This window comes from Oncorhynchus masou, chromosome 16 (assembly GCF_036934945.1).
Source record: "Oncorhynchus masou masou isolate Uvic2021 chromosome 16, UVic_Omas_1.1, whole genome shotgun sequence".
In the NCBI taxonomy this organism is placed as follows: Eukaryota; Metazoa; Chordata; class Actinopteri; order Salmoniformes; family Salmonidae; genus Oncorhynchus; species Oncorhynchus masou.
In genome coordinates this window covers 5,380,218-5,403,473 of record NC_088227.1, presented here as the reverse complement: position 1 = coordinate 5,403,473, position 23,256 = coordinate 5,380,218, and the positions used below count along the sequence as shown (strand labels likewise).

Sequence of the window (23,256 nt, the reverse complement as noted above, 5' to 3'; positions counted from 1 at the left end):
TCAAAATCAAAAATCTAAATGGTATGACCATGTTAAAACAATTCCATATGTTAGCTTAGACCCCCCCCCGAATAAAAACGCTGAAATTGAGAAAAACAAAACCAGGAAAACTAAATTTACCAAAAGATAAAACTGCTTTCATAGTGTACTACAACTGTAGAGTGACTTCAAAATCCCTAAAAATAACACCCTTTTTATAAAAAATAAATAAAATGATTTGTCATTTTTTGCCTGGTTCGGAAATGAATCCACATTATTATAATCACATTATGGGACGCAGGTCAGGACATTATCGCTGCGCAGCGGCACAAAATTGGTTCGACCAAATCATGTGCTGGTGCCGTCAACTGAAAAAGTTGGTGCCACCAGTGAATCAGACACAGACAGACAAAAACACACACACACACACACATACACGTACACACACACTGTGGTGGGCTTCAGCAGATGCAATAAGGACTCTGAGATCTTCTACTACAGAGTGACGCAGCGATCTAAGGCACTGCATCTCAGTGCTAGAGGCGCCATTACAGACCCTGGTTCGATACCAGGCTGTATCACAACCGGCTGTGATTGGGAGTCCCATAGGGCGGCGCACAATTGGCCCAGCGTTGTTAGGGTTTGGCCGAGGTAGGTCGTCATTGTAAATAAGAATTTGTTCTTAACTGACTTGCCTAACTAAATAAAGGTTAAATAAAATAAAGAAATGAAATGCTGCTTCACCTCCTTCCTCGCGCCACGTAGGCTATCATATTTCCCTCGATTCTGAGTTAGAGACCGATACACATGCACAGATGTTCTACTGCTTCACCTCCTTCCTAGGCTATCATATTTCCCTCGATTCTGAGTTAGAGACCGATACACATGCATACACGCGCACAGATGTTCTACTGCTTCACCTCCTTCCAAGGCTATCATATTTCCCTCAATTCTGAGTTAGAGACTGATACACAGGCACAGATGTTCTACTGCTTCACCTCCTTCCAAGGCTATCATATTTCCCTCGATTCTGAGTTAGAGACCGATACACAGGCACAGATGTTCTACTGCTTCACCTCCTTCCTAGGCTATCATATTTCCCTCGATTCTGAGTTAGAGACCGATACACATGCATACACGCGCACAGATGTTCTACTGCTTCACCTCCTTCCAAGGCTATCATATTTCCCTCAATTCTGAGTTAGAGACTGATACACAGGCACAGATGTTCTACTGCTTCACCTCCTTCCTAGGCTATCATATTTCCCTCGATTCTGAGTTAGAGACCGATACACGCGCACAGATGTTCTACTGCTTCACCTCCTTCCAAGGCTATCATATTTCCCTCGATTCTGAGTTAGAGACTGATACACATGCACAGATGTTCTACTGCTTCACCTCCTTCCTAGGCTATCATATTTCCCTCGATTCTGAGTTAGAGACTGATACACAGGCACAGATGTTCTACTGCTTCACCTCCTTCCTAGGCTATCATATTTCCCTCGATTCTGAGTTAGAGACCGATACACATGCACAGATGTTCTACTGCTTCACCTCCTTCCTAGGCTATCATATTTCCCTCGATTCTGAGTTAGAGACCGATACACATGCACAGATGTTCTACTGCTTCACCTCCTTCCTAGGCTATCATATTTCCCTCGATTCTGAGTTAGAGACCGATACACATGCATACACGCGCACAGATGTTCTACTGCTTCACCTCCTTCCAAGGCTATCATATTTCCCTCAATTCTGAGTTAGAGACTGATACACAGGCACAGATGTTCTACTGCTTCACCTCCTTCCTAGGCTATCATATTTCCCTCGATTCTGAGTTAGAGACCGATACACAGGCACAGATGTTCTACTGCTTCACCTCCTTCCTAGGCTATCATATTTCCCTCAATTCTGAGTTAGAGACCGATACACAGGCACAGATGTTCTACTGCTTCACCTCCTTCCTAGGCTATCATATTTCCCTCGATTCTGAGTTAGAGACCGATACACATGCATACACGCGCACAGATGTTCTACTGCTTCACCTCCTTCCAAGGCTATCATATTTCCCTCAATTCTGAGTTAGAGACTGATACACAGGCACAGATGTTCTACTGCTTCACCTCCTTCCTAGGCTATCATATTTCCCTCGATTCTGAGTTAGAGACCGATACACATGCATACACGCGCACAGATGTTCTACTGCTTCACCTCCTTCCAAGGCTATCATATTTCCCTCGATTCTGAGTTAGAGACCGATACACATGCACAGATGTTCTACTGCTTCACCTCCTTCCTAGGCTATCATATTTCCCTCGATTCTGAGTTAGAGACCGATACACATGCACAGATGTTCTACTGCTTCACCTCCTTCCTAGGCTATCATATTTCCCTCGATTCTGAGTTAGAGACCGATACACATGCACAGATGTTCTACTGCTTCACCTCCTTCCTAGGCTATCATATTTCCTCGATTCTGAGTTAGAGACCGATACACATGCATACACGCGCACAGATGTTCTACTGCTTCACCTCCTTCCAAGGCTATCATATTTCCCTCAATTCTGAGTTAGAGACTGATACACAGGCACAGATGTTCTACTGCTTCACCTCCTTCCTAGGCTATCATATTTCCCTCGATTCTGAGTTAGAGACCGATACACATGCATACACATGCACAGATGTTCTACTGCTTCACCTCCTTCCAAGGCTATCATATTTCCCTCAATTCTGAGTTAGAGACCGATACACAGGCACAGATGTTCTACTGCTTCACCTCCTTCCTAGGCTATCATATTTCCCTCGATTCTGAGTTAGAGACCGATACACAGGCACAGATGTTCTACTGCTTCACCTCCTTCCAAGGCTATCATATTTCCCTCGATTCTGAGTTAGAGACCGATACACAGGCACAGATGTTCTACTGCTTCACCTCCTTCCTAGGCTATCATATTTCCCTCGATTCTGAGTTAGAGACCGATACACATGCATACACGCGCACAGATGTTCTACTGCTTCACCTCCTTCCTAGGCTATCATATTTCCCTCGATTCTGAGTTAGAGACCGATACACATGCATACACGCGCACAGATGTTCTACTGCTTCACCTCCTTCCAAGGCTATCATATTTCCCTCAATTCTGAGTTAGAGACTGATACACAGGCACAGATGTTCTACTGCTTCACCTCCTTCCTAGGCTATCATATTTCCCTCGATTCTGAGTTAGAGACCGATACACGCGCACAGATGTTCTACTGCTTCACCTCCTTCCAAGGCTATCATATTTCCCTCGATTCTGAGTTAGAGACTGATACACATGCACAGATGTTCTACTGCTTCACCTCCTTCCTAGGCTATCATATTTCCCTCGATTCTGAGTTAGAGACTGATACACAGGCACAGATGTTCTACTGCTTCACCTCCTTCCTAGGCTATCATATTTCCCTCGATTCTGAGTTAGAGACCGATACACATGCACAGATGTTCTACTGCTTCACCTCCTTCCTAGGCTATCATATTTCCCTCGATTCTGAGTTAGAGACCGATACACATGCACAGATGTTCTACTGCTTCACCTCCTTCCTAGGCTATCATATTTCCCTCGATTCTGAGTTAGAGACCGATACACATGCATACACGCGCACAGATGTTCTACTGCTTCACCTCCTTCCAAGGCTATCATATTTCCCTCAATTCTGAGTTAGAGACTGATACACAGGCACAGATGTTCTACTGCTTCACCTCCTTCCTAGGCTATCATATTTCCCTCGATTCTGAGTTAGAGACCGATACACAGGCACAGATGTTCTACTGCTTCACCTCCTTCCTAGGCTATCATATTTCCCTCAATTCTGAGTTAGAGACCGATACACAGGCACAGATGTTCTACTGCTTCACCTCCTTCCTAGGCTATCATATTTCCCTCGATTCTGAGTTAGAGACCGATACACATGCATACACGCGCACAGATGTTCTACTGCTTCACCTCCTTCCAAGGCTATCATATTTCCCTCAATTCTGAGTTAGAGACCGATACACAGGCACAGATGTTCTACTGCTTCACCTCCTTCCTAGGCTATCATATTTCCCTCGATTCTGAGTTAGAGACCGATACACAGGCACAGATGTTCTACTGCTTCACCTCCTTCCAAGGCTATCATATTTCCCTCGATTCTGAGTTAGAGACCGATACACAGGCACAGATGTTCTACTGCTTCACCTCCTTCCTAGGCTATCATATTTCCCTCGATTCTGAGTTAGAGACCGATACACATGCATACACGCGCACAGATGTTCTACTGCTTCACCTCCTTCCTAGGCTATCATATTTCCCTCGATTCTGAGTTAGAGACCGATACACATGCATACACGCGCACAGATGTTCTACTGCTTCACCTCCTTCCAAGGCTATCATATTTCCCTCAATTCTGAGTTAGAGACTGATACACAGGCACAGATGTTCTACTGCTTCACCTCCTTCCTAGGCTATCATATTTCCCTCGATTCTGAGTTAGAGACCGATACACGCGCACAGATGTTCTACTGCTTCACCTCCTTCCAAGGCTATCATATTTCCCTCGATTCTGAGTTAGAGACTGATACACATGCACAGATGTTCTACTGCTTCACCTCCTTCCTAGGCTATCATATTTCCCTCGATTCTGAGTTAGAGACTGATACACAGGCACAGATGTTCTACTGCTTCACCTCCTTCCTAGGCTATCATATTTCCCTCGATTCTGAGTTAGAGACCGATACACATGCACAGATGTTCTACTGCTTCACCTCCTTCCTAGGCTATCATATTTCCCTCGATTCTGAGTTAGAGACCGATACACATGCACAGATGTTCTACTGCTTCACCTCCTTCCTAGGCTATCATATTTCCCTCGATTCTGAGTTAGAGACCGATACACATGCATACACGCGCACAGATGTTCTACTGCTTCACCTCCTTCCAAGGCTATCATATTTCCCTCAATTCTGAGTTAGAGACTGATACACAGGCACAGATGTTCTACTGCTTCACCTCCTTCCTAGGCTATCATATTTCCCTCAATTCTGAGTTAGAGACCGATACACAGGCACAGATGTTCTACTGCTTCACCTCCTTCCTAGGCTATCATATTTCCCTCGATTCTGAGTTAGAGACCGATACACATGCATACACGCGCACAGATGTTCTACTGCTTCACCTCCTTCCAAGGCTATCATATTTCCCTCAATTCTGAGTTAGAGACTGATACACAGGCACAGATGTTCTACTGCTTCACCTCCTTCCTAGGCTATCATATTTCCCTCGATTCTGAGTTAGAGACCGATACACATGCATACACGCGCACAGATGTTCTACTGCTTCACCTCCTTCCAAGGCTATCATATTTCCCTCGATTCTGAGTTAGAGACCGATACACATGCACAGATGTTCTACTGCTTCACCTCCTTCCTAGGCTATCATATTTCCCTCGATTCTGAGTTAGAGACCGATACACATGCACAGATGTTCTACTGCTTCACCTCCTTCCTAGGCTATCATATTTCCCTCGATTCTGAGTTAGAGACCGATACACATGCACAGATGTTCTACTGCTTCACCTCCTTCCTAGGCTATCATATTTCCCTCGATTCTGAGTTAGAGACCGATACACATGCATACACGCGCACAGATGTTCTACTGCTTCACCTCCTTCCAAGGCTATCATATTTCCCTCAATTCTGAGTTAGAGACTGATACACAGGCACAGATGTTCTACTGCTTCACCTCCTTCCTAGGCTATCATATTTCCCTCGATTCTGAGTTAGAGACCGATACACATGCATACACATGCACAGATGTTCTACTGCTTCACCTCCTTCCAAGGCTATCATATTTCCCTCAATTCTGAGTTAGAGACCGATACACAGGCACAGATGTTCTACTGCTTCACCTCCTTCCTAGGCTATCATATTTCCCTCGATTCTGAGTTAGAGACCGATACACAGGCACAGATGTTCTACTGCTTCACCTCCTTCCAAGGCTATCATATTTCCCTCGATTCTGAGTTAGAGACCGATACACAGGCACAGATGTTCTACTGCTTCACCTCCTTCCTAGGCTGTCATATTTCCCTCGATTCTGAGTTAGAGACCGATACACATGCATACACGCGCACAGATGTTCTACTGCTTCACCTCCTTCCTAGGCTATCATATTTCCCTCGATTCTGAGTTAGAGACCGATACACAGGCACAGATGTTCTACTGCTTCACCTCCTTCCAAGGCTATCATATTTCCCTCGATTCTGAGTTAGAGACCGATACACAGGCACAGATGTTCTACTGCTTCACCTCCTTCCTAGGCTATCATATTTCCCTCGATTCTGAGTTAGAGACCGATACACATGCATACACGCGCACAGATGTTCTACTGCTTCACCTCCTTCCTAGGCTATCATATTTCCCTCGATTCTGAGTTAGAGACCGATACACAGGCACAGATGTTCTACTGCTTCACCTCCTTCCAAGGCTATCATATTTCCTCGATTCTGAGTTAGAGACCGATACACAGGCACAGATGTTCTACTGCTTCACCTCCTTCCTAGGCTATCATATTTCCCTCGATTCTGAGTTAGAGACCGATACACATGCATACACGCGCACAGATGTTCTACTGCTTCACCTCCTTCCTAGGCTATCATATTTCCCTCAATTCTGAGTTAGAGACCGATACACAGGCACAGATGTTCTACTGCTTCACCTCCTTCCTAGGCTATCATATTTCCCTCAATTCTGAGTTAGAGACCGATACACATGCACAGATGTTCTACTGCTTCACCTCCTTCCTCTTGCCAGATAACCCCCCCCCACACACACACACATTCTACTATTTCACCCCCTTCCTCTCTCTTGTCTCTTGTAATGTACAAATGTAATTCAGATGTGGTTTTTCTACAAATAAACTGAATCTGAAAAAGATAAAATGACCTGTCCCTCCTCTCTGTTCCGTCCAGCCGTTATCTATCACTGTGACCTGACCAAGGAGCCCCTGCATCCCCACGTGTTCCGGGAAGTCACCGTCAAGGGCTTTGACCCCTCTGACTACCAGACCACTCAGGTGAGATACCTACCAGATTACATGTACATGATGACCCTTCAAAGATGGTATCCTTTTACATACTGTGCCAATGAAAAAGAAAGTGGATTTAATTGACCAACATTTTGGCTACAGATGAAACGTTGGTCAAATATATCCACCCGAATGAGAGATGAGTGTGCTGCCTTTTCCTATGTATAGTGTATCCTCTGTTAGTCAGCACCTCACCTAAAGGGTGTGTTCTTTATTTTATTTACTTTGTGCTTTTCTTTACTAACACAAATCACCAGAATTGACTGATTGGATGTGTGTAGTTTGTCACTTTAACAAACCTCTGTGTATACACGGAGTGTACAAAACATTAGGAACACCTAATATTGCATTGCACCTCGTTTTGCCCTCAAAACAGCCTACATTCGTCGAGGCATGGACTACAAGGTGTTAGCTGGATGTCCTTTGGGTGGTTGACCATTCTTGATACGCACGGAAAACTCTTGAGTGTGAAAAATCCAGCAGCGTTGCAGTTCTTGACACACTCAAACCGGTGCTCCTGGCACCTACTACCATACTCCATTCAAATGCACTTAAATATTTTGTCTTGCTCATTCACCTTCTGAATGACACACATATACAATCCATGTCTCAATTGTTTCATAGCTTAAAATCTTTCTTTCTCCTACCCTTCTACACTGATTGAAGTGGATTCATGGGATCATAGCGTTCTCCTGGATTTACCGGGTCAATCTGTCATGGAAAGAGGATGTTTTCTGCACTCAGTGTGTATCTGTCTCCAGGTATTCTACCCCAGTAAGGATGGCACAGAGATCCCCATGTTTATTGTCCATAAGAAGGGCCTGAAGCTGGACGGCTCTCACCCAGCCTTCCTCTACGGCTACGGAGGGTTCAACATCTCCATCACTCCCAGCTACAGGTACAACCACAAGTCACACTGCTAGCTACAGGTGAAACCACAAGTCACACTGCTAGCTACAGGTGAAACCACAAGTCACACTGCTAGCTACAGGTGAAACCACAAGTCACACTGCTAGCTACAGGTGAAACCACAAGTCACACTGCTAGCTACAGGTGAAACCACAAGTCACACTGCTAGCTACAGGTGAAACCACAAGTCACACTGCTAGCTACAGGTGAAACCACAAGTCACACTGTTAGCCACAGTTGAAACCACAAGTCACACTGCTAGCTACAGGTACAACCACAAGTCACATTGATATCTACAGGTACAACCACAAGTATTACCTGTGTTTCCCATATGCGCCGTTCGTCGGCTAAATAGACGATAACAGACTCATTGCTCTGCTGGCTACTTTTTCCACTTCATTAAGATGGTCATAACAAAATATGTAAAAAATTATTTGATACAATTTTGAATTTGGGCTTTATTACTATAGCCCATAGAAATGCGTTGAATAACACATTCATAAATGTAAAAACGGACAGTCTCTAAAAAAAATTAAACTAGGTTTTAAAGTGTCTGTCCTATATCTAGGAGTGATATGTGACCCATTGTAAATTGATGGGTCATGTGAAAGAAATGCTATAGCCACATCTAGTTAAGTTGATGGGTCTCTATTGTTTAGACCTGGTCACATGTTCATGAAATACAACAGATGTCCGTCATCACCCCCAGACACACCTGGCTAACTTGATGGGTCATGTAATCATCTGCAGAAGTGGAGTCTTCTGTTTAGACATGTAAGTTAGCAAGCTAGTTAAACAATGAACCATAAATCCCAACCCATACGGTACTAGCAATACAAAGTGATTGTCATAGCCAGCCATCATGCATGAAATGCTGTATGAATCTGCAGGTAGCTAACGCTAGCCAACTATGTTCGATGTTAGTTCGCTAGCTAATATTAGGCTATAACATTTACATTTACATTTAAGTCATTTAGCAGACGCTCTTATCCAGAGCGACTTACAAATTGGTGAATTCACCTTCTGACATCAGTGGAGCAGCCACTTTACAATAGTGCATCTAAATCATTTAAGGGGGGGTGAGAAGGATTGCTTTATCCTATCCTAGGTATTCCTTGAAGAGGTGGGGTTTCAGGTGTCTCCGGAAGGTGGTGATTGACTCCGCTGTCCTGGCGTCGTGAGGGAGTTTGTTCCACCATTGGGGGGCCAGAGCAGCAAACAGTTTTGACTGGGCTGAGCGGGAACTGTACTTCCTCAGTGGTAGGGAGGCGAGCAGGCCAGAGGTGGATGAACGCAGTGCCCTTGTTTGGGTGTAGGGCCTGATCAGAGCCTGGAGGTACTGCGGTGCCGTTCCCCTCACAGCTCCGTAGGCAAGCACCATGGTCTTGTAGCGGATGCGAGCTTCAACTGGAAGCCAGTGGAGAGAGCGGAGGAGCGGGGTGACGTGAGAGAACTTGGGAAGGTTGAACACCAGACGGGCTGCGGCGTTCTGGATGAGTTGTAGGGGTTTAATGGCACAGGCAGGGAGCCCAGCCAACAGCGAGTTGCAGTAATCCAGACGGGAGATGACAAGTGCCTGGATTAGGACCTGCGCCGCTTCCTGTGTGAGGCAGGGGCGTACTCTGCGGATGTTGTAGAGCATGAACCTACAGGAACGGGCCACCGCCTTGATGTTAGTTGAGAACGACAGGGTGTTGTCCAGGATCACGCCAAGGTTCTTAGCGCTCTGGGAGGAGGAAACAATGGAGTTGTCAACCGTGATGGCGAGATCATGGAACGGGCAGTCCTTCCCCGGGAGGAAGAGCAGCTCCGTCTTGCCGAGGTTCAGCTTGAGGTGGTGATCCGTCATCCACACTGATATGTCTGCCAGACATGCAGAGATGCGATTCGCCACCTGGTCATCAGAAGGGGGAAAGGAGAAGATTAATTGTGTGTCGTCTGCATAGCAATGATAGGAGAGACCATGTGAGGTTATGACAGAGCCAAGTGACTTGGTGTATAGCGAGAATAGGAGAGGGCCTAGAACAGAGCCCTGGGGGACACCAGTGGTGAGAGCGCGTGGCGAGGAGACAGATTCTCGCCACGCCACCTGGTAGGAGCGACCTGTCAGGTAGGACGCAATCCAAGCGTGGGCCGCACCGGAGATGCCCAACTCGGAGAGGGTGGAGAGGAGGATCTGATGGTTCACAGTGTCGAAGGCAGCCGATAGGTCTAGAAGGATGAGAGCAGAGGAGAGAGAGTTAGCTTTAGCAGTGCGGAGCGCCTCCGTGATACAGAGAAGAGCAGTCTCAGTTGAATGACTAGTCTTGAAACCTGACTGATTTGGATCAAGAAGGTCATTCTGAGAGAGATAGCGGGAGAGCTGGCCAAGGACGGCACGTTCAAGAGTTTTGGAGAGAAAAGAAAGAAGGGATACTGGTCTGTAGTTGTTGACATCGGAGGGATCGAGTGTAGGTTTTTTCAGAAGGGGTGCAACTCTCGCTCTCTTGAAGACGGAAGGGACGTAGCCAGCGGTCAGGGATGAGTTGATGAGCGAGGTGAGGTAAGGGAGAAGGTCTCCGGAAATGGTCTGGAGAAGAGAGGAGGGGATAGGGTCAAGCGGGCAGGTTGTTGGGCGGCCGGCCGTCACAAGAAGCGAGATTTCATCTGGAGAGAGAGGGGAGAAAGAGGTCAGAGCACAGGGTAGGGCAGTGTGAGCAGAACCAAGCGGTGTCGTTTGACTTAGCAAACGAGGATCGGATGTCGTCGACCTTCTTTTCAAAATGGTTGACGAAGTCATCTGCAGAGAGGGAGGAGGGGGGAGGGGGAGGAGGATTCAGGAGGGAGGAGAAGGTGGCAAAGAGCTTCCTAGGGTTAGAGGCAGATGCTTGGAATTTAGAGTGGAAGAAAGTGGCTTTAGCAGCAGAGACAGAGGAGGAAAATGTAGAGAGGAGGGAGTGAAAGGATGCCAGGTCCGCAGGGAGGCGAGTTTTCCTCCATTTCCGCTCGGCTGCTCGGAGCACTGTTCTGTGAGCTCGCAATGAGTCGTCGAGTCACGGAGCGGGAGGGGAGGACCGAGCCGGCCTGGAGGATAGGGGACATAGAGAGTCAAAGGATGCAGAAAGGGAAGAGAGGAGGGTTGAGGAGGCAGAATCAGGAGATAGGTTGGAGAAGGTATGAGCAGAGGGAAGAGATGATAGGATGGAAGAGGAGAGAGAGCGAAGGTTGGGACGGCGCGATACCATCCGAGTAGGGGCAGTGTGGGAAGTGTTGGATGAGAGCGAGAGGGAAAAGGATACAAGGTAGTGGTCGGAGACTTGGAGGGGAGTTGCAATGAGGTTAGTGGAAGAACAGCATCTAGTAAAGATGAGGTCGAGCGTATTGCCTGCCTTGTGAGTAGGGGGAAGGTGAGAGGGTGAGGTCAAAAGAGGAGAGGAGTGGAAAGAAGGAGGCAGAGAGGAATGAGTCAAAGGTAGACGTGGGGAGGTTAAAGTCGCCCAGGACTGTGAGAGGTGAGCCGTCCTCAGGAAAGGAGCTTATCAAGGCATCAAGCTCATTGATGAACTCTCCGAGGGAACCTGGAGGGCGATAAATGATAAGGATGTTAAGCTTGAAAGGGCTGGTAACTGTGACAGCATGGAATTCAAAGGAGGCGATAGACAGATGGGTAAGGGGAGAAAAGAGAATGACCACTTGGGAGAGATGAGGATCGGTGCCACCACCCCGCTGACCAGAAGCTCTCGGGGTGTGCGAGAACACGTGGGCGGACGAAGAGAGAGCAGTAGGAGTAGCAGTGTTGTCTGTGGTGATCCATGTTTCCGTCAGTGCCAAGAAGTCGAGGGACTGGAGGGAGGCATAGGCTGAGATGAACTCTGCCTTGTTGGCCGTAGATCGGCAGTTCCAGAGGCTACCGGAGACCTGGAACTCCACGTGGGTCGTGCGCGCTGGGACCACCAGATTAGGGTGGCCGCGGCCACGCGGTGTGGAGCGTTTGTATGGTCTGTGCAGAGAGGAGAGAACAGGGATAGATAGACACATAGTTGACAGGCTACAGAAGAGGCTACGCTAATGCAAAGGAGATTGGAATGACAAGTGGACTACACTTATCGAATGTTCAGAACATTAAGCTTACGTAGCAAGAATCTTATTGACTAAAATGATTGAAATGATACAGTACTGCTGGAGTAGGCTAGCTGGCAGTGGCTACGTTGTTGACACTACACTAATCAAGTCGTTCCGTCGAGTGTAATAGTTTCTACAGTGCTGCTATTCGGGGCTAGCTGGCTAGCTAGCAGTGTTGATTACGTAACGTTACGTTAAAAGAACGACAATAGCTGGCTAGCTAACCTAGAAAATCGCTCCAGACTACACAATTGTCTTAGATACAAAGACGGCTATGTAGCTAGCTAGCTACGATCAAACAAATCAAACCGTTGTACTGTAATGAAGTGAAATGAAAATGTGATACTACCTGTGGAGCGAGGCGGAATGTTGACCGGGTTGTTGAAGTTCAATTCGGAAGACGTTGGCTAGCTGTTGGCTAGCTAGCTAGCAGTGACTCCTACGTTAAGGACGACAAATAGCTGGCTAGCTAACCTCGGTAAATTAAGATAATCACTCTAAGTCTACACACTCTAAACTACACAATTACCTTGGATACGAAGACAGCAAAGACAACTATGTAGCTAGCTAACACTACACTAATCGAGTCGTTGAGTGTAATAGTTTCTACAGTGCTAGTGGACGTTAGCTAGCTGCTGTGCTAGTGGACGTTAGCTAGCTGCTGGGCAGAAAGCTGTGTAGACTACGTTAGGACGACGAAATACGATAATTACGCAATTATCTTTGATACAAAGACGGCTATGTAGCTAGCTAAGAAGAAATTGCTAAGATTAGACAAATCAAACCGTTGTACTATAATGAAATGTAATGAAAAGTTATACTACCTGCGGACCGAAGTGTAGATGCGACCGCTCGCTCCAACCCTATAAATAGCAATTCAAATGGATTTCTGCTATATGAATAATATTACTACACAGGTCATACACGTAACATTAGCTAGTGAGCTAGCCAGCTAACGTTAGCTAGCTAGCTAACAGTACGCTGTAACTTTGCAATGAAAAATAGTTTCTGACAAAAGTAGGAAATTCCACAGATTTCAAAACTGAGTCGACTTCTTCCATGAGAACAACACTGTTGATCATTGTTTATTCCCCATTACTGTCATCAGAAGACTACAATGTCTGGTTCAAATATATATATATTTTTACCTTAATCAGGGATTTCCTCATCGTCTGATTCATTTTCGGAGTCCGAGAGAGTCAGCATGGCACGATCGTCCTCCAGAAAGTAGTCCATCACAACTTTTCCCCACTGACCTTTGTCGATAGCGCCTGATAAATTCAGGGCAGCAATGTTATTGAGAGCAGTAGCAACACTTGCAGTTCTCCATATCTTTCAAAAAAGCCACGGTAGCAAGGATTATCTACACATATGAGAAGCTCATGTTAAAGACATAAGATGCTACATGGCAGACCAATCTGAACTCATCTCTCAGCATGTCCAGCCCATCCATTCTCTCAGCCAATCATGGCTAGCGGGAAGGTTCCTGACTTTTTCGTTGGCTAAACAAACTAGGATTTACCTTCAGACGAGTTCTGTGACTGTTGTGAGGGTTGTAGAGCAAAACGGAATACACCATTTTGTTTTGGAGAGTCTCATCTTTCCTTAGTGGCAAAACCGCTCGGCATTACAGACGTTTTTTGGGATTCCTGCTGGTCTGACTAACAGAGCTGTCGCTCTGCCACTTTCCACGGCAGATGCGGTAGGTCGATACGGTGGATTGAGTCGCAAAAAACAAACTGACAGATTTTGTTAATTAGATTGTGGTATGGGTGCTTCAATAGACTCTTAATTAAAATATATTGATATAGGCCTACTGATTTGATTAGTATTGACAATGGAGTAGTTAAAAGCTGCTGTATGTGTATCAAAGCACATGATTAGCACCTGCTTCATTCTTCAATCATACCTGTAGGTCTATTCATGGGCGCCTGACTTTGTATAAAATTGGAGGTGCACAATCCGGCAGGGGTCTGGGGGTCCTCCCCTGAAAATGCTAGAATTTTTAAAACCATTTTCCTACAATTCTATATTGGTTCTGAACAGGGAATCTGTGTTTACTTGACAGAACACAACCTTTTTTCTTAGTTTCTTCCCACAATAAACTAAATTGAAATAGCAGGCTAGAGTTAATATTTGCCATAATCGATGTAGTAAAAGGGTAGACTAGACTACTTTTTCTGACTAGATTAGTAATCTACCACCTTCCGTCAAAGTCCTACCCACAGTTATTTATTGACAGGTCTGAAACCCTACCAAATCTGTGACTCACAAATGTCCTGCCCCCTCCCACCCACAGCAATTGATTGACAGGCCAAACTGTTAAAAGGTTGGTTGACCCAAATTACAAAATGGTTTCCTTACCCTAAAATGCTGCTGGCTGCGTGGTCAATCCGACGTCTGCATTGGCCGTGCAGAGTTTACGGTGATATGGCCTTCACAGAGCAGCACAGAGCTGATTTGAAGGAAGTTCTCAAGGAAGTGAGTTTGTGTTTATACTGGACCTTCCGCCCCCATCTAATCCCACCCAATCATGCCAATGCGGAGCTATATGGAACCTTCCGCATTGTTAGAACATTTGGGAGGTGGACAGCGATGCAGTACAGAGCTCAATTTGGCCTCTGCATGCCTCTGGAGACTCCACAATTGCATCACACCATCCATATTGAGCCTCCGACCACATTTTCAGATCATATTTACAGTTTACTGCATCTCAAGAGAGGTTTAATGTTAAAAAAGGTTATCTTACTTAGTCCTGATAGTCCTGATCGTCGTATAGGCCAAAACAACTAACACACTGAAAACATAAACGTTCAGTCATTTGAATTGGAAAGTCATGTTTTTCTGTTCAATACCTCAACTCATTTTACCAATCTGGGAGCTAAAGTTGTGAACGTATTCAATAATTTAGCTGTGTATTTCGGATGGAATCAAGGCATTAGAATGAACCAGAGGCCACCAAATTAGAGCTTGTTCTGCAATCTTTTCCCCCTAGAACTCACTGGTTGGCTACTTTTTCTATTATACTGGTAGCTACAGGTACAAACCACATGTGACACTGCTAGCCCCACATTTCATGACGCTCCCGACGAACAGTTCTTGTGCTGACGTTGCTCCCAAAGGCAGTTTGAAACTTGGTAGTTTCAGATGATTTTATCTGCGCTTACACACTTCATCACTCGGTGGTCCCTTTCTGTGACCTACCAGAAATAGCTGAATCCACTAGTTTGAAGGTGTGTCCACATACAGCATTTTGGTGAATCGTTCAGCACTATCTTGACTAGTACAGATGTATTGTTGACATGTAAGGCTGTTTAAGGTAACATTATTTGCAAGCAATGTTTCCATTTACCGTCTTTTTGAGGAGTATCATATCTAGGACCTTCTACAGAATGCTTTCTATCTACCTTGACTTGTTTAGACAGTACATTAAGTAACAGGATGTTAAATGTTGTTTTTTCCAGTGTATCACGGCTGATCTTTGTCCGACACATGGGAGGAGTCCTGGCGGTAGCCAACATCAGAGGAGGAGGGGAGTATGGAGAGACCTGGCACAAAGGTAACACAGACACAGGTTGCCAGTCACTTGAGAGAAGAGGAATCCGGTTAGAAATTCCAGACCTGCCAACATGCACTAATTTTGCCTACCAACTACGCTCTGTCCATGTACGCAGGTACGCGATCCGAGATTAAAGTACGCAGAAATTAATAGGGCCTGATTATTATTATTTTTTTTAAGAAAAAATAAATCCGCTGAGTAAATCTAACATCTCGATTCTCGAGCTGCAACACACAGACATGTACGGAGTTAGGGGTCAGAGGACATGGAGATGAATACATCATTATTGGACGCAGCGACCCCGTCTGCCTCCTGTTTGATGTGATGCTGAGTTAGGGGTCAGAGGACATGGAGATGAATACATCATTATTGGACGCAGCGACCCCGTCTGCCTCCTGTTTGATGTGATGCTGAGTTAGGGGTCAACGGACATGGAGATGAATACATCATTATTGGACGCAGCGACCCCGTCTGCCTCCTGTTTGATGTGATGCTGAGTTAGGGGTCAGAGGACATGGAGATGAATACATCATTATTGGACGCAGCGACCCCGTCTGCCTCCTGTTTGATGTGATGCTGAGTTAGGGGTCAGCGGACATGGAGATGAATACATCATTATTGGACACAGCGACCCCGTCTGCCTCCTGTTTGATGTCATGCTGAGTTAGGGGTCAACGGACATGGAGATGAATACATCATTATTGGACGCAGCGACCCCGTCTGCCTCCTGTTTGATGTCATGCTGAGTTAGGGGTCAGAGGACATGGAGATGAATACATCATTATTGGACGCAGCAACCCCGTCTGCCTCCTGTTTGATGTGATGCTGAGTTAGGGGTCAGAGGACATGGAGATGAATACATCATTATTGGACGCAGCGACCCCGTCTGCCTCCTGTTTGATGTCATGCTGAGTTAGGGGTCAGAGGACATGGAGATGAATACATCATTATTGGACGCAGCGACCCCGTCTGCCTCCTGTTTGATGTCATGCTGAGTTAGGGGTCAGCGGACATGGAGATGAATACATCATTATTGGACGCAGCGACCCCGTCTGCTTCCTGTTTGATGTGATGCTGAGTTAGGGGTCAGCGGACATGGAGATGAATACATCATTATTGGACGCAGCGACCCCGTCTAAAGACTAGAAATGAAAATGTGTACTTGGTTGGTTGTGCCTGCCATTTGATACACATAGCTGCAGAGAGGGTGTTGAGGCAGCTCGGTGTTAATACTGAAGACTTTCTTGTAAACCATCTTTTACTATCTTGACAAGAGTAGCAAGAGGAAGACTTCTCTGCGTGACCTACAGATCCTATGTGACACTGATGTCAGGAATATTTTGAAGCTGGTATCTACAAGATGTTTGTCCCTTGGCCAGTGTATCCACCGCCTTCTGCAGCAATGGGATTCTCTCACTGTTCTTTGCCGATGAGGTATCGGGAAACAAGACCACTGTGCCCCCAAGCTCCACCACAACAGCCACATCCTCCTCCTCGTCCTCACTTGAGCCCTCTGCTAGGCAGCCCAAGAGTTTTTCCTCCTCCTCCTCCTCCTCCTCCACCACATTGCCAATACCACTGCTCAAGCCCCCAGCTGACTACGAAGCCCAAACCTGGCTCTACAAACCCCCCCCCCCCCCCCCAACTGGCTCCTCCGAGCCCTCACCTGGACCCTCCAAGCCCTCACCTGGCTCCTCTGGAAGCAAAGTCAACTTTAAAGATTCAACTGCAGAAACGAGTGTTGTCCGTCTGCAAGCCAGACACTGTCACTACCATGATGGCAGAAACGAGTAGTGGTGTCAAGCCTACACTCTACCTGGAGAGACACAACCAGCTTCCTGACAAGGAGCTGTCCATTGGCCAGGACACCCCCACCTACATAGGAAGCAGAGGCAAGCTTTATCTGCAGACCTTCTACCATGATGGCAGAAACGAGTAGTGGTGTCAAGCCTACACTCTACCTGGAGAGACACAACCAGCTTCCTGACAAGGAGCTGTCCATTGGCCAGGACACCCCCACCTAAATAGGAAGCCGAGGCAAGCTGGATCTGCAGACCTTCTATCTTGATGTCAGAAACGTATTTTCTTCTGCAGCAGACTACATGTTGCTGATATTTCCGTTTGGAGATGTGCTCCTCCAGCATGCAGTGGTCGCTGACATTGCCAGCGGGCAGACTGCCAAGTTCTCATCCCGTAACTTGTTCATGGCTCTCTCTCCCTGCGTTGTTCCTGAGGGGAACCTCTGTTGATCTGGTGGAAGATTTTTTAAATTTTTTTAAGCAGAGTCTGGTCAACATGCGCACGGATCAGGCCTGGAGAGAAGTTGGCACAATGAAAAGGGGGAGCAGCCTGGTCTACTTCCACCTTCCGGCTGTGATGCTGGGGATATTGGTCATATTCCAATGCACACTGCGAATGAATATTCAGTCACGTTTCCAAGAACAAAACACAGTACAGCACCTCCCTCAGTACAGACATGCTGAGTGCCCTCGTTACCAAGGTTTCAATGATTCCCAGAGGTACCGTTTTCCACAGAAAAGTCTACCCTGATGCGCTGCTGCGTAAGGCTCAATCTGCTAACTACCAGGCAAATCTGTCTAGGAAATGACTTCCTGAACATGTAAAGGTGTCCATAAGATTTGTTCTCACCCCCTGTTTCCTGTCATAGCTTTTTGGTTTTTATTATGGAGAACATGTTTATATGATACTGATGCTCTGCTTCAAACATTTGTTCTTATCATATCAGAGGTTTTTTTTAAGTTATCGTGGATAAGACGTTTGTACATGTTGTGCCTAAATAACTTGTGTTAATAAACTAACGTGTGTTTAATAAAATGAAAAAACTCCAAGAATAAAGGCCCTTTGTGTGTTCTTTCTAATTACATCTTGTGAGTGACTTTTACCATATGTGTAAATGGAATGCTGTCAAGAACGAAAGTATTCCAACCTTTTATAGACTTGATTTGGTACAATTCTATAATTGCAATCAGACTCACAAACAGCGGGGGGAAAGAAAACCCAAATTCGGTGCTAAATCTCTCATTTGCCGCGCGCGTCTGATACTCTAAAAAGTTGGACAGGGTTGGCAGGTTTGAAATTCTGATTCCTGAACTTTACACACACTCATTCGTTCTGTCTCTCTCTGTGTGTGTGTCTTTCTTTCCTTAGCGGGCATGCTGGCCAACAAGCAGAACTGCTTCACAGACTTCCAGTGTGCAGCAGAGTACCTCATCAAGGAGGGCTACTCGTCCCCCTCCAAACTCACCATCAATGGCGGGTCCAACGGGGGCCTGCTCGTAGGTAGGGCCCGCAATGATAGCATCACTATAGTTTGTTGCTGATGCTTTTAGACAGTGAGCTCACGCCCAGTCTGAAAACTAACCCTGGCACTACCCTAACCTGTTGAGATCTTCCTCACCTGTGTGTGTGTATGTCTCTTGCTGCCTGCTAACCTTTTTGGTGCGTGTCAAACTTCTCACCTGTGTGTGTGTGTGTGTCTGTCAATCCCTTTCTGTCCCCCAGCGGCGTGTGTGAACCAGAGGCCGGAGCTGTTTGGCTGTGCCGTGGCCCAGGTGGGCGTCATGGACATGCTCAAGTTCCATAAGTTCACTATTGGCCACGCTTGGACCACCGACTTCGGCTGCTGCGATGTCAAGGAACAGTTTGACTGGCTCATCAAGTGAGTGCTCCTCCTTGCTCAAAACCATTCATCTTGGGGCGACAGTGGAATTAGGTTTGCAAAATGCTATCATATCATGCAATTATACCATTCATAAATTGGTGTGTACCAAACATTAGGAACACCTTCGTAATATTGAGTTTCACCCCCCCTTGCCCTCAGAACAGCCTCAGTTTGTCTAGGCTTGGACTCTACAGGGTGTCAAAATTGTTCTATAAGGATGCGGTCCCATGTTGGCTCCAATGGTTCCCACAGTTGTGTCACTTTGGCTGGATGTCCTTTGGGTGGTGGACCGTTCTTGATACAAACGAGAAACTGTTGAGCGTGGAAAAACCTGGTCAGTGTTGCAGTTATTGATACAAACCGGCTGCCATACCCCGTTCCAAGGCACTTAAATCTTCTGTCTTGCCCATTCACCCTCTGAATGACACACACACAATCCATGTCTCAATTGTCTAACGGCTTAAAAATCCTTCTTCATCAGATGACACTCATAGGACTTCATGTTACACAATACATGTATGTTTTGTTCGATAAAGTGCATATTTATATCCAAAAATTGGCATGTTATGTTCAGTAGTTCCAAAACATGCAGTGATTTTGCAGAGAGCCACATCAATTCACAGAAATACTCATAATAAACATTGATAATAGATACAACTATTATACATGGAACTTAAGATAAACTTCTCCTTAATGCAACCGCTGTGTCAGATTTCAAAAAAACTTTACGGAAAAAGCACACCATGCAATAATCTGAGTACGGCGCTCAGAGCCCAAACCAGCCAAAGAACTATCCACCATGTTGTGTAGTCAACAGAAGTCAGAAATAGCATTAGAAATATTCACTTACCTTTGATGATCTTCATCAGAATGCACTCCCAGGAATCTCAGCTCCACAATAAATGTTTGATTTGTTCGATAAAGTTCATAATTTATGTCCATATACCTCCTTTTGCTAGGGCGTTTGGTAAACAAATCCAAACGCGCGTGCAAGTCCAGCGGAAAGGTCGCACGAAAAGTCCAAAATGTTACATTACTGGTCGTAGAAACATATCAAACGAAGTATAGAATCAATCTTTAGGATGTTTTTAACATAAATCTTCAATAATGTCCCAGCTGGAGAATTCCTTTATCTGTAGGAAAGCAATGGAACGCAAGCTACCTCTCATGTGAATGCGTTTGACCAGCTCATGGCTCTCTGGCAGACCTCCGACTCATTCCCCTCTCCTTCCCCCCTCCTTCACAGTAGAAGCCTGAAACAACGTTTTAAAGACTGTTGACATCTAGTGGAAGCCTTGGGAAGTGCAAGATGACCAATATCCCACTGTATCTTCAATACGGGCTGAGTTGAAAAACTACAAACCTCAGATTTCCCACTTCCTAGTTGGATTTTTTTCTCTGGTTTTTGCCTGCCATATGAGTTCTGTTATACTCACAGACATCATTCAAACAGTTTTAGAAACGTCAGTGTTTTCTATCCAATACTACTAATAATATGCATATATTAGCATCTGGGACAGAGTAGCAGGCAGTTTACTCTGGGCACGCTTTTCATCCAAAAGTGAAAATGCTGCCCCCTATCTCAATGAAGTTAACAAGTTTTAATAGCTATAAACTGGTTTGACCTGTTTTCACCAGTCTGTCAGGGAAAGAGCAGATGTTTTGTATACTCAGTGTATAATCTCACAATAGGGGTTATCATGTGTTAGTGTGAAAATGTTTGTGCAGTCTCAGTGACTTTGTCCTTGATAAAGTTTATCTGGGTGTATTTTAGCTCAAACATCGAATCAAGAAGTCTTTTTATGGGTATGATTTTTCCTCATCAGTCAAGAACCCCTGTTTTTCTGACGTAACCTTCTAATCATACATGATACATCATTGAAATGTACCTTTGGCCAAGCCAATCTCATTTTTGTTCAGATATGTTGTTCTGTTCACATCCCTATTTTTTTGCCTGTTAAATGATGGTCACCCAAATGTAAATGTGCATTGACTTTGACCAATGCCCCAATTCTCTTTTCTGTCCCCTGATATCTCTCTCCGCTCCCGCCAGATACTCCCCGCTGCACAACATCCATATTCCCGAGGGCGAAGGTGTCCAGTACCCCTCAGTCCTCCTCCTCACAGGTGACCACGATGACCGCGTTGTCCCCCTGCACTCCCTCAAGTATATCGCCACACTGCAGCACGTGGTGGGCCGCTGGGCGGGCCAGAGTAACCCGTTGTTCATCCACGTGGACACCAAGTCGGGCCACGGTGCCGGCAAGCCCACCAGCAAGGTCATCCAGGAGGTGGCCGACACATATGCATTCATCGCCCGCTGCCTCAACATCTCCTGGGTCAAATGAGGTGGTGGAAGACCTCCGACACATATGCCTCAACATCTCCTGGGTCAAATGAGGTCCATGGAGCGCTGTGGTTCTCTTTCTTTGTGGAACTCTTCCTGAAAGTATCTTTCTTATTTCACTGGTTGTCTTGTTGTTTCTGGTCTGTTTCTCTCCCGCTCTGTTTCACAAATATGTATTAACCACCCCTCACTTCATACATGCTAATTTTCAATGTCTCTTGTCTCTCCCCTCCCCGCGTGTGCTTGTTTTGGGCATGCACACCAGGACAGCAGAAGTATACAGTTACCGCCCTGTCTCCATCCCTCATCCTTCTGTCCCCAGTACCTTACCCACGCAGGCGCCAGCCCCGGCACATAACCCCCCTCATAGCTCTTCCTCTTATTTGTCATCCTCCTCTGTATTATACTCCATGTGTATTTTGGTTCTTATCGGATAGCCCTTGTTTGTTCAATGTCGAGAGATAGGTGATACAGGGTAGGACTTAAAACACTTAGTTATCAGCCTAAAGGTCAAAGATTAAGGCTGCAAATGTCATCAGTAGGGGGTCATAAAATGAAACAGCCCCTAATTGGTGCAACCCCCTACACAATACAGACAATTGTATGTATTTATCATTTGGAGTGCATTTGGAAGGCTGTTGCTCAGTAAAATCACTAGGTAAATTATTTTAGCAATTAGGATTTTAACTCACTTCACAGTGTTGGCGTGAATGGGTTTCGATTTATTTTGTTGTTCTGTGGCCAGGGGGAGGGTAATGCAGAAAGAAAGTGTGTGTCCGTGTGTGTCCACATATCCTCTCAGACTGATGTTAATTTCTACCTCTTGACATGTGCTGATTGTTTATCAATTAAAGGGATATAAACAACTAACTGCAATGCCACAACTTCAATAAAAACATTTTGAACAGTGCTTTTTTGTCCATTGTGTGACTCTCGTTACCTAATACGTAGCCAATAAACTCTTAAAGGGCAGGTAAAAACGCGTCCTGTTTTTTTTACATTTCCACACTGAGGTAGAAATAACAATCAGAAATTTATGACAATACCCTTTTTGTGTAGGCTGTTTTTTTTAAATCACTGGGAATTGTGAAAAGTGTTCATGATTTATTTTTATTATCAAAAAAACACTCAAACAAAGTAACAAAACAAAAGCGAACAGTTCTGTCAGGTAAGAGGCAAAACAGAAAATAACTACCCACAAAACACAGGTGGGAAAAAGGCTACCTCAGTATGATTCCCAATCAGAGACAACGTTAACAGCTGCCTCTGATTGGGAACCATACTCGGCCAAAAACAAAGAAATAGAAAACTAGAATGCCCACCCGAGTCACACCCTGACCTAACCAAATAGAGAAATAAAACGGCTCTCTTAGGTCAGGGCGTGACACCCACCGCATAACGTCACCTGCGATCGGATTATAATAGACCAATTAATGTTTGTTTATTTGAATATTCCCCCCTAGTTTTGGTGCTGGTCCCGCCCAAAAGCAAGAGAGACTGCAGTATGGCTACCTTTGCAGTGTTTTCCGAACAATCACTTGGTCTGATTTGGCTGCGATTTAAACAAATCCTAATC

General features: G+C 45.6%; 1 protein-coding gene across 2 annotated transcripts in view; it reads left to right on the top strand.

Moving 5' to 3' along the window:
- The window catches only part of LOC135557367 (prolyl endopeptidase-like), a 53,491-nt gene extending 30,901 nt beyond the window's left edge, over positions 1 to 22,590 (top strand). Inside the window, exons 10-16 of one of the 2 annotated variants that reach the window (XM_064990579.1) lie at positions 6,967 to 7,070; positions 7,844 to 7,980; positions 15,557 to 15,651; positions 18,820 to 18,951; positions 19,174 to 19,330; positions 21,387 to 21,682; positions 21,735 to 22,590. In XM_064990579.1, the coding sequence (XP_064846651.1) occupies positions 6,967 to 7,070; positions 7,844 to 7,980; positions 15,557 to 15,651; positions 18,820 to 18,951; positions 19,174 to 19,330; positions 21,387 to 21,681 (920 nt within the window). In that variant the 3' untranslated portion in view covers position 21,682; positions 21,735 to 22,590. Of the gene's footprint in view, positions 1 to 6,966; positions 7,071 to 7,843; positions 7,981 to 15,556; positions 15,652 to 18,819; positions 18,952 to 19,173; positions 19,331 to 21,386 lie in introns of both variants that reach the window. The other variant, XM_064990578.1, reaches the window with a different exon arrangement.
- The last annotated feature ends 666 nt before the right edge of the window (positions 22,591 to 23,256 follow it).